General features: G+C 40.6%; 2 protein-coding genes across 2 annotated transcripts in view; both read left to right on the plus strand.

The window, feature by feature from the left end:
- Positions 1-1,248: 1,248 nt before the first annotated feature.
- Positions 1,249-5,841, plus strand: LOC131882448 (carbohydrate sulfotransferase 3-like). Its single transcript, XM_059229594.1, has 4 exons — positions 1,249-1,296; positions 2,763-3,108; positions 3,831-4,156; positions 5,306-5,841. The coding sequence occupies exons 1-4, from the start codon at positions 1,249-1,251 to the stop codon at positions 5,726-5,728; spliced, it is 1,143 nt and encodes a 380-aa protein (XP_059085577.1). The 3' UTR covers positions 5,729-5,841.
- A 2,754-nt stretch (positions 5,842-8,595) lies between these two features.
- LOC131882449 (collagen alpha-1(IV) chain-like) overlaps positions 8,596-12,225 on the plus strand; it is a 6,878-nt gene continuing 3,248 nt past the window's right edge. The window contains exons 1-2 of the mRNA XM_059229595.1: positions 8,596-9,136; positions 11,590-12,225. Of these exons, the coding sequence (XP_059085578.1) occupies positions 8,611-9,136; positions 11,590-12,225 (1,162 nt within the window). The 5' untranslated portion in view covers positions 8,596-8,610. The remainder of the gene's footprint in view (positions 9,137-11,589) is intronic.

A 12,225-nucleotide genomic window follows, 5' to 3' on the forward strand; every position in this document is an offset into this window, starting at 1 on the left:
AAGCCACTTCCAATAGCAGTGCTGTAACATATTATTTGGGAGATTTTCCTCCGAGTATTTTCAAAGAAGTTACGAAAGCTTAGATATTGAGCTTGAAGACTTTTGCGTCATTTAGATTAGAACCCCTGTCCTTATCTTTGGACATGGTTCATTTGTTAACAAAGTACTTCAATCGAGGATTTGTGGCAACCTGGCAGTTATGTTGCGGACTAGGAGGTTTTGAAAAAAAAAAAAGTTTTCTCTGCGTAACAAAGAAACAAAGGAAGTATGAAAAAGTTATGAATTAATCGCAAATTCCATGTAGAATTTAGAATTCCCTCTGTCCAAGGTGGCAAGTGAAGGATAACGTGGTTTTGTACCGATGACTCAAAAAAACGAGACCTACTCATAACTACACAAAAATATGTTGTTTTCACGTCGAGCAGAAATTGCAGAAGTTTGACCGTTGGGATGAGCGAAAGAGCTGAACCGAGGCATTGGGGAAGAAAACCAGTTAGTGAAACCTCTCAAATTTTGCTCAACAGCCGAAAAATGTTTTTTGTCGAGTCTACAGTCATCTACTCATAACTAACTTTGAGACTATTGACTCACGTTGAAGGATTTATCTCATAAATCTATATACACTTTAGTGCATGCTGGTCTCCTGGGGGCTTGTCAAAGGTCGGCACTGGAATTTTTATTGCTCAACATTGCACTTTTCTTTTGTAGAAAAACTGAACCGAATATTATCAGCGCCTGAAATAAGGACATTTTGGAGGGAAATGAGACGTCAACAGGACATGAACCGGGCCATGGAAATGGGAACAAGCGGTGAGATTGATTCTTTTTTAGCGACAGTCATTCTAGGATGACCATTCAATGAAAAAAAGCTTCAAATCAGATTCAAAATTACTTTCGCGGTATGCCATGTTTCTTCTGGTTCCATTGGAGAGGAAATTTGTTGTTTGCTTAAAGACAATAACCCAAAAAGAAATCAAACGTGTTTATTTAGGACCACTCTGTACAGTTCATATCTGTCTCTTTTACATGTGACCGCTCTACTATTGGGCGATCATTCTTTTTCCTTCAAACATTGAATTACTAAACAAATTCTGCTATAAATATGGCCTTTATAGATGTGACTACCAAATGGAGCAAAAGTGAGAATGGGTGAGTTTTGCAATATCAGCACCGTGATCATGAAGGTCACTCTTCGAGTTCATGGTAGGTTTGATATTCAATTGCACAGAGAGATCAGGATTTTGCCTCATGTCGAAGTTACAACTGATCAGTTTCGTCACAGAAGTAGATGGCATGGTAAGGTAGAAGGTTCTCTTGATTGCCCACAACAGCGCAATTAATTGTTAGCTGGGAAATGTCATTGGTAGAGAAAAAGATGGAAATAATAATTTCCCAATACCCAAGCAAACTTTGGACGATTAGGATGTTAGATCGCTTGCACAACAGTGACGTTACCGTGTTAGCTTTCTAAAGGACAAATGGAACTCGCTCTAAGAAGCTGATGTTACGTATGCGAAAAATAATTCTGTTGTTACCTCATCATGAGTTCAAATTGAGCCAATAGAAAGATACTTAAAGAATGGTTTGCGAGGACTCTGAATGAAGCGGAGCCATGGATTGGGATTGAAAACAGGTGCTCTATCCAAGTATCCCTAACCCATTTGACAATTGACCTAATCGCCGTTTTTGAGTTGAATAACGGCTGGACTTCCATCTGAGCTACGAAAATGAGATTTTACAGAACCGACTTGGAAGCATAAAAGGCGTTTCTTATTTCTTATTAAACACGGAACAATCTAGCTGGCTTCCCTTTCAGCTCTGGTGTCTTTTCTCCGGGGATTGCTGAGAAACCATGTTGAATGTCTGAATGGAGGACAGATTGAATCTCAAAAGAATTAAAAAAAACCGTGAAGAGGCTGGGAGTCTTTCATTGAAATCGAAGGAAAGCAGCTGTCTCGTGACGTCAAATGTTTTTGGGTGTTCCTTTTTGTCGTTCGAATTTGACGTTTTAGTCGATTTCCCTTGAACGAAGTCGTGTTTCCAATTTGATTCTCACGTTGCAAATGTCAGTCTGATACGCTTGGTGATCTAACAAAGGGTGGTGTACATACATCATGACCAGACGTGTGTAAAAATTGAAAATTGAAAATTTTGAACAAAGATTTGGTGAGAGATATTAAATCAACTTTGATTTCACACTTTAACACTTGCGTCGCAAATAATGTTGTTTATTGCATGGATAGTTTGGACAAAGGTAACAATTCTCAAGTCAAATTCCCCATATACGTACTGTACACCTGCAGGGGAAATGGGCACTGAGGTGCAGAACGTAGATCATTTTATAGGTCATATACTCTTTAGAGTCTTAAGATGAATGCTACAATTGGTTTGATGCAGGGATCATTCGTGGTAAATGGATTTCGTGGTATTGCCTAAGCGATCAGCACTGCTCTTGAGGCATTGGTATTCTGTGTTTGGATGAGGGACATGCATGCTTAAAGCACGTGGGGCTGAACTGACTATCATCCAAGAAAATCAGAGAAGCCAGGGCTTGATCAAATGAAAGGGAAAAATACTTGAAAAACTTGATAGCCTGGCTTACATAAAAAAATATTGATAAAATCAGAACTATGATCAAGCCAACAGAACCCAATTCGAGAGAAGATCCAACTACAGTGCTAGTTTAGTACGATCTTATTCAATCCCAGAAACATACTTTAAGAGAGTTGGGCTCAGGTTCTCTTTCATCTTTCTCATTCCAGGAATCAAGACATCGAGGAACGAGAGTTTTGCCAGGTAAAAATCATGCCGTGGCTTACCTGAAGTATGAAGAGGTTCGACATGTCGTGAGGAATTCCCGATTTCAGCCTGGCCAAGAGATCGAATTCGGTCAAAGTGAGAGCATCCTCTTGCTCAGCACTTGGAGGTCAGGATCTACATTCCTGGGCGAGCTTCTAAACCAGATGCCTGGAACGTTCTACAATTTTGAGCCTTTGATTTCTTTGACCGTCAAGGCTTCAAACCTACTCCAGAAATGGCCACTGACCTACATCCACGACATGATTCACTGCCGGACCTCTCAGGAATTCCTGGACTCATCCTCAGACCGTAAGAATATTAGAATTGGACGTTGTCTCGAAAGTTTGGCTTCCTGGTCTGATGAAGAGAAAGAGAATGGTCAAGTTACTGAAGATTATGCGTGAACGAATATCAAATGTTAAAAAGAAAGGTCGAGGCATATTTTCCCACCCCTCCCATACGTATCGCCCTAATTCTAAAATTTGCACCGCACAGCGTCAAACTTCGGATTTCGGAATTCCGGAATGCTGGTACTTTGTTCATGTTTCCATATATCAAAGAAATATAGGTCATCAGCAAACTGGGAGTAGACATGGTGTAGCGGTTAGTGTAGTGTCCCGGGTTCGATTCTCCTCCTTGACCTGTCACACAAGGAACATCCCTGTTGAGAACTAGCTGGAATTTCTTTGAAGCCATACAGCATCTTTTACAAAGTACATATCAAAAGATTTTCCTGAATGAATTCATAACGTGCTTTTTTCCCCAAAAAATCTCTAACGAAAGAAGCAAGATGGAAACATTCGATACCAAAATGACTTGAGGGAAGGGGGGGGCAGCTCAACCAGTTGCTGAATACCAAAAGCTCGTTCCAGTTGTCTATGAAACGACTCTCCAATCAATCAAGGGAACAATTTGTATTTCTCACGATCATCCACTCAAATGAAGGATCAAGGCTGGAATTTGCCGGCCCAATTAGTGTGTAAAAGGAAATTCTATTTGGCACTTAAAATGAGTGCAAATTGTCGTTTCAGTGTTCAACGAGTTCACCCTGTCAAGGAACGTTCGCCCTTGGGATGCGTGTCAATTCGTGAGAGTGAGAGGAACCGATGAAAATTTCTGCTTCAATGCCACCATGTACAATGAACTATGTCGGTTGTATCCGAAGAGGCTCGTCAAAGCTGTGAGGGGAAAGTTGGCGGATCTAAAAAGTTTATTGATTGACAAGACGAAGTTCGGAGATTTGTCGTCAAACTTGAAAATAGTGGTGCTCTTGCGAGATCCCAGAGGAATTATGAAGTCCAGATATGATGTGAAGTGGTGTCAGGATGAGTGCTTGGATGAAGCTGAGCTTTGCAGGGTAGTCATGACTCAAAGCCGTTTTGCGCGTAATAAAAACATCCCAATTATCAATTACTTTAGCTTTTTTATATTTGAAATGATTAAAATATCTTGCAAAATAAATTTTAAAAAAATCAAATCTGTGTTAAAATCATGGGTTAGGGAACTCAAGAAGAGTTTTAAAAGAATAGAAAATTGGCCACAATATATGTTTGAACTGGAACTATGCTCAAAAGCTTGTGGTAAGAGTTTGAATGAATTTTGATTTGAATACTGTTCGTTTCAAAATTTGAGCTCAGACCGCTCAAAGTAAAAAAGCCTAAGAAGTGGATTACGATGAGCAACAAATATTGAGTTAGAGCAATGCTTTATTTTATCAATGTTGGTCCTCTTTGTGGTTCCATCAATTGCTGGATGTGTGCAAATGTCTTGGAATTACTTAATCAAAATAACTGTCACGTCCGGAATTCAATTCGGCGGAATCTCGGAAGAACATTTCAGACAGAAAATCGATGATCTTGTAGATTATGAATAAAAAGCGATAACGGATCTATGTTGTTCGATGCCATGGTCGTGACAATGAGGATTACAGACTTGAAGCCAACTCCTCTGAAGAGTTCGAGAAATATAATCCCTCGAATGAATGTTTAACAGATCATCGAGGATCACTTCATTTTACGCTAGCTATAATTTTCTAACCCTCGAACAGGATGATGTTGATTCAATTAAGGCATTTTAAAACCAAATGAACCATGAGAAATGCTGGGAACGAGCATGAAAAGCATCGCATGTTCAATTTCAAGTGACCAGGTGGCAGAAAGTAAGCGATGAACAGAATAGGATTCTTAATCTGGCTTATAAAGTCTGATCGGAAGCATTCAGAGTTTTCTTGGGGGAATGTCCGTCAACTTTTGGGGGAAAGTAGCCTTGAGCCTGGTCTATTCCAATATTGGAAGATGCTCTTCAAACGAACTGATAAAACGAGATAGCTTCCAAGTCGAAAGGCCGAAAATGAAATGTGTTCATATGCAGAAAAAGAACTGAGGGGAAGGAAAATCAGATTATTTTTATTTACGAGAAGCAAAAAATGATAAGGAAAATATAAGCTTTAAATAAACGTATAGTCATGACGGTCATGACTACTCTTGGCAAATTTTGTCAAGGACAGAATTTGGAATCCAATTTGAACGAGGCTCAACTTCTGGCCCAGACCCATCCCGACCAAGTGTATTTGCTCCGTTATGAAGATTTGTGTCTCATGCCCGAGAAGCATGTGGTGTCTTTGTTCCAGTTCTTGGGACAACCCGTTAGTCAAGTCATCAAAAAGTACACCGTGTTCCACATGTCAACCCAAGATTCAGATCAATACGGGACTCGACGGAAGGCCAAAAATCAAGCCTTTCTTTGGACCAAGGAAATGTCCATCTCGGACATACGTCGGGTTGAAGGCCGATGCCAAAACTTCATGACCAAAGCGGGCTATGTCGCTTTTCCCCATGATCCCCAAGGGACTGACGCGTTCCAATTTCTCACTTCGGACACAGAGTTGTGGAATTATACCGAGACAAACGAGCATTGGTTTCTGGCATGAAAGGAAAAGATTGATTGATCAAAAAAAATGTTTTTCAAGATTGTTCCAGTTCTTTTGAGTTGTGTTTTCCTTCGACGTTTCTTTCCACGGAAAATATCAGTCTGGAAACTCTGCATGTTTGTACTTTCCACTTTGACTTCAAAATTGCATGCAGTTGGATTCGGATGGACCTTTGAATACGGACTTCATCTTAACGTAATTCCGTTCCCAAAACATTGCTCAATTACGTCATTTTTTAAACGTTTCGAAACCTTTTCTGCGTGTATTGCTCAAATCTTCCTGCGTTGGAAGTTTGAACACTCTTTGATTAAGTACCCTTGAAAAGACTAATATTTGGATTGCTTGTTATCAATATTTGGCCTTGAATTTGAAGTCAGGAGATTTTTGGTACATCTATCAAGCTTCGGGGCAACTGCAAATTCACATACAGGACAAGCTACGAAATCTACATCTATGCAAGGAGCATAATGCAATATTTTTAATAGTATTTTTTTTTATTTTAATAAATTTTATAGTACTGGGGATTACTTTCCTTGTAGCGGTTAGAAAAGCCCGTGAAAAACCAAACCAAAAAAAATAGATGGATAGAATTTCCTTAAGGGAACCCCAGCAAAAAAACGTTCAATATCTTTTTTCCTGGTCTAATTGCATCGGTCTAGAGCATCATTCTATTGAATTTCTGTGGCGAAAACGTTGAACATGGCCAAGATACACTGGTTTCACGTAGCAACTGCCAATATCTCCTAACCACAAATGCCCTAAAAGTCCTTTGATCCCGAGTTTTGCAAGTCTCTTTCTGTTCTAAGTAAATTTGCAGTGAAAAAGTCTCTAATTGTTTCTTAGAAACAATCTCATTTTTCTCATTTGTCCCCAAATTTGCTACACCAATCTAACTTACCCTTATCAATTAAGGAACGTTAAGGAACCCGACTGGGAAGTAAGCAGTCATTCGTTATTTATAACAAAGCTTTTTGTCTCATTTCATCTCTCTCCGCCTAGATTGACTGACATTGATGTCGGATTCTGCTGGCATTTGGTTTCGGCTCATTTGATATTGAAACTTGGAAATATTCTCAAATAACTAGGGCGTTCCTCTCAATCAATCGAAAATAAAGTGTCTTCTCTCATTCAACCTCCCCGTTGGTTCTTCTTTAGCCAGGTTTGTCAGGCATGAATATTTCGTAGCTTCTCGAAACGTCGAAATGGTTGATGCGCCACATTTTCTTTTTTGTACTTTTGTAACTCTACCCCTCTGATGAGATCATTGGCCATTGAGTCATTCACAGGTGAGATCATGGTATGTGGTAAAGGATTCGCAGACTCTTCGAAGGTAGGTTGGAGATTTCGGGAAGAAGAGACCAATCCGAGTCCACACCCATAAATCAAAGGAGAGGTGTTTCTCAAAGATATAATTTTGTCTTAGCCAACCTTAGTCCATTCAATGGCCTCCAGTCTCAGCTCAACCGTTGCACACTTAGATAACCCTCCAACACAGACGAAATGTACGTATGCGTGCGTGTCCAATTGATATTTGATACGTACATAAAATGATTATCCGTTGCTGCATACGTACACACGTCGATTCAGTATTTACTATCAAGTCTGCAATCCAACACAACCGATAAATCTCAAGGACTACCATTGTATTTCAAATGAAGGGGATCCGGGAAACTCTAGGTGACGAGAACGTTTCTCATTACCACATCCTTTGTTGCTCAAAAGTTGGGTTATAGGCCATAACAAACGTCAACTTTTATTGGTTTCTCACTGGTTTCTCTGTCGGCGGAAATTGATAGAAAAACAGGATCAAAATATATGGGCCTTAAGTTCATATGGAACAACCTACCTACATAAACAAAGCTACCACGTCTAGTTACTGAAGCAAGGTCTAGTCGGAAATATCTATCAAGACCAGATTGGTTTTGGGTGAAGAAAACGAGACCGCTAATCAGAAACGCGGGAATGAAAAGAAACGTAGGCCTGCATTATCAGATGACTGAACCGTGAGTGTCAGGTCTAGGTCTTTTTTGACACCTAAAGTATGTCATAAGGTGTACAAACACTTCGAATTCTAATTGGCCTCTTATTTCATTTTTCTGAGTGTATACCTTATACGATGGTTAAAAATTAATTTTACCTCTAGGTGAATTATGATAAAGGCGAAGTTCGGAACCCTTGTTTACGGTCTTGATTTTCTGCAGCCAAACTTGCACCCGGGTCCACCGTGGTTACTAGCTTTTGGAACAAACGATCGAGTATTTTAGGTCCCTTTGGCTTCAGTTTGAACAACGTCTGAGTAATTACCATCTCCGTGAAGTTCATGTCGCAAAACAGTTCGTGTATAATTAAGCCATAAATCATTTTGTACGTACTTTAGGTAACAAGTGTGCTTTTGATCTATTGATCCATTTGGTAATCCCCATGATCGAGAAACAACTTCAGCTTCCAAATCTTGTGGGTATCGACCATGCTTCCCCTTTAGTTTTGTATGTGATGTACTTTAGGTTTTGTTATTGAACCTTGGCGACCCATGCAAAAATCTTTGTTTGTCTTTTCGCGATGTGTGTACTTAATGGGTTTCAACGGTCATTATATGACTAAGAGAAGGTGTTTTTGATTCATGCAAAATCGTCGACCAATCTTTGAGACGGAATAAACGTCTTCTGAGCTTGTCTTTCTTTTTACATGTTGGAAGGCCAATCAACCAATCGAAGGCGTATTGGGAACCAACATCTGACGAAGAGCCAATGCGTAGATTTGGTGATGCCCAATACAAAATTAGCAAAAAAAGCCGTGTCAAAGGCGGATGGATACCTGATTTACTGAAATCGTTGAGTTTAGGGGTGGATCTTGAAATCGTCAGTCGATATTGAGTACGCAACATGGCAAGACCTCCTGGTGTCAAGATATCTATCTTGACGATCTTGCTCTTGTTCGTGAACCAATCACGAAGTCTGTCGAGTAAATGTCAAAGCTTTCAAAAGAACCGAGTTTGTCTTTTCGTGGATAACTCTATTCGGATTCTAAAGGAACCTCATAATGTTCACGAATGCCAGTTTCAATGTGACAAGCATCCTTTGTGTCACTTCTTCACCTTCTACGACCGCGGACGAGGCGAGAAAAAGTGCGTTCTGTTCCGGTCATGCGATGAGACCAAAGCTTGTCGAAAATGCTTCAGTGGGCCGAATTTTCCACGCGTGGACGATTGCAATCTGTCTGTGGAAGACTTGAAGACTATTGCGGCACTGGGGAGGGATTCCAAGGAGATCATTTCTAATTTCATTACGAATCAGGGTCTTTTAAATGATTTCAAGGTTGCATCGTTAGTAAGGCTAGAGCGGCAACTTGAGGATGAGCTTGAGAACCAATCAAATCGAACTGGACGGCAATTTGGAGGAACTGCTGGAGGTAAGCTGCTCGGGGACCCAGAATTGTGGCATGCCAATGGGCAAGGGATGCATTTTCGGCAAGATGCACAATGAATTAATGAAAGACAGTCGATCGGGGACTTATTAATTTTTAGAACGGGAAAAAAATCAATCCAACGAGGTTCTTTTCTATCATTCATTTTAAAACACGGCAAGAAAAAAAACCCCGATCAATAGAGTTAGTTGCTTGTCACTCGTGAACAAAAGAAACCTCCTCATTGGTTCTTGCTCCTGTTTTCTCGTACTCGATGCGTTGCATCTTGGATCAGGGCAAGGTTTCCATCTTCTCTGAAGTTAGCTCATGTGGTTCCAATTTATAAAGGGGGAGAGAAGTCGCTCCGCATTAACTATAGGCCGATTTCTCTCGCATCGAATATTGCAAAGGTTTTTTTGAAGATCATGAAGTCCAAACTTGTTGATTTGCTTGAAGTCAATGAAGCACTTCCTCCTAGCCACCATGGGTTCCGAACACATTTTAGCACGGTTACCCAGCTGATTGTGCATTTAGAGCAGGTTATTGACGACTGGAAAAACACGAGTCAGTTGATGTTGTCTATCATGATTTTGCCCAGGCCTTTGATAAAGTAGATCATGACCTTTTGTTGAATTGACTTCCTGACATTGGGATCTAAGGCAAGGTTCTCAATTGGGTAAGAAGCTTCATTTATGATAGGAAGCAAATGTTAAGGTCGAGGGATTCCTTACTGACATTTACGATGTCGAATCGGGTGTTCCACAGTGTTCCATCCTAGGGCCTCTCCTTTTTATAATATTCATTGTCCCACTTCAAAAGCTTAATATCACTGTCAGTCTCTTCTCTTCTTATGTTGACGATACCAAGTTAGTTTCTGTTAGGAATGGCCAAGATTCCAGTAGCCTTGCAAAGGACAAAAGATCGAATCTACTCATGGGTAACTGAGAGTAATATGGCCCTGAACGGAATGAAATTCCGCTCAATGACATTTGGGTCAACTCCTTTCAATACTCCACTCGTAGATAAGGAAGGTAAAGATATTGAGCAGGTCTCATCTATGAAAGATTTAGGTGTAGTCCTCCAAAATAATGGAAAGTTCGATGAGCATATCCAGTTGAAGGTGGGTAAAGCTTTTCAAACATGCGATCTAGTGGACCTTTAAGTCCGGAGATAGTGTCACAATGCTACCTTTGTACAGGTCGATTGTTCAGCCACATATTACGAAAGCCTTAATGATCCGGTAGCATCTTTCAAGTCAGACTTGGACAAATTTTTAGACAGCATTCCAGATCAACCCTACATTCAAGGACTAGCTCGGTCTGCCAACTCAAACTCGACGATAGACCAAATATCAAAAAAAGATTGAAAGGTTTAAAATAGAAGATAAATTTTCATTTCATTTTGATAGTGCTGGGGATTACTTTCCCTGTAGCCGTAAGAAAACCCCGTGAAAAACCTGACCAAAAAATAAAAATTAACTCAATCGGCTGAAAATATGATAGAAAATGGTAAGGCTTTATTTTGAAGCACCCAAACGCTTTCATTTAATCTTATTTCGGAAATCATATATGATAACTGACAAAGTAACTAATATTGATTTGTGGGTAATTTTGTCCAATATGTTGGAATATTTTTACTGAATTTAGTTGCTAACAAACCAATGTGCCAATGAAAAAAAATATCAATCCAACGTGCAGTGCTATCGTTGTAGGATTGAGCTTGGAACAAAAAATGTACCAACAATGAGCCAAATAGAAAGAAGGTAGTTGTCAGAAGAAGGCCCCAAGACATTTGATCAATAGAATCATTTGAGATGTCAGCCACATGTGTATGACATGATAATGAAACACGTTCTTCCAACTTTCATTGGTCGAGAATTTCAGAATTAAAATCGGCAATTAACTTTTCTTATTGTTTTGCAATTTCTTTTTTTGTTTTCAATATCTCGCAGAATCGTTTTAGAATCAAACGGATTTTTCTCTGAAAACTTTGGAACGAATTTATTCAAATTGAAACGTGATATGACGAAACGAAAACTCCTTGTCATGTGAAAACCACCACCAACAACAACAAAGGTTCGTTCGGTCAGTCCCAATTGTAAAAATACCAAAGAGGCTAAAGTCATGAAAACACATGTGTCCGAAAACTTGCTTGGTTGTAACTCAGTCAAACACTAAGAATGTGGAGAAATCCACAGTTCAGTCAGGTTTTAATGCAGATCATCAGGGACATGATTGCTCAAAACAACAAATATGACCATCTCCTTTCCATTGATTTACTGAAATTTTTAATACTCCGGGAGAATTGCTAATTCTTGTTTTAATTTGCCCAATGATGAAGTCAAATCGGTTAGTTTGCTCATTCAAATGCACTACTCCGACAAGATGAAATCGGCCGAGGTAGTTTCCGTAGAATTGACCAATTACGAAAACGTCATTTAAAATTGTATTCCTTTCAAGGTTCGGGCGGTACACCTGGATCTTTAGGAACACCTGGATCTCTGGGATCAGCAGGTTCTTCAGGCACACCTGGATCACCAGCTTCCCCAGGATCTCTTGGGTCACCTGGAACACCAGGAACTCCAGGAACCCCAGGTACGTTCGGTTCCTTAGGTACACCTGGATCACAAGGATCACCTGGATCACCAGGGTCCCCAGGAAGTCCTGGAACTCTTGGGACTCTTGGATCTCCTGGATCTCTTGGATTTCCTGGATCTCCTGGATCTCCCGGATCTCCTGGATCTCCCGGATCTCCTGGATCTCCCGGATCTCCTGGATCTCCTGGATCTCCTGGATCACCTGGATCACCAGGGTCCCCAGGAAACCCTGGAACTCTTGGAACTCTTGGGACTCCTGGATCTCCCGGATCTCCCGGATCACCTGGATCTCCTGGATCTCCCGGATCTCCTGGATCTCCCGGATCTCCTGGATCTCCTGGATCTCCTGGATCTCCTGGATCTCCTGGATCTCCTGGATCTCCTGGATCACAAGGATCACCTGGATCACCAGGGTCCCCAGGAAACCCTGGAACGCTTGGAACTCTTGGGACTCCTGGATCTCCCGGATCTCCTGGATCTCCTGGATCTCCCGGATCTC

The sequence above is a fragment of the Tigriopus californicus genome, chromosome 6 (genome assembly GCF_007210705.1).
Source record: "Tigriopus californicus strain San Diego chromosome 6, Tcal_SD_v2.1, whole genome shotgun sequence".
Taxonomy (NCBI): Eukaryota; Metazoa; Arthropoda; class Copepoda; order Harpacticoida; family Harpacticidae; genus Tigriopus; species Tigriopus californicus.

Bases quoted from the DNA above. Each gene is read 5' to 3' on its own strand.
- LOC131882448 (XM_059229594.1), top strand. From the start codon at position 1,249: ATGTCGAAGTTACAACTGATCAGTTTCGTCACAGAAGTAGATGGCATG. The intron at 1,297-2,762 runs GTAAGGTAGAAG...TTCTCATTCCAG, and splicing joins TCACAGAAGTAGATGGCATG to GAATCAAGACATCGAGGAAC. The intron at 3,109-3,830 runs GTAAGAATATTA...TTGTCGTTTCAG, and splicing joins CCTGGACTCATCCTCAGACC to TGTTCAACGAGTTCACCCTG.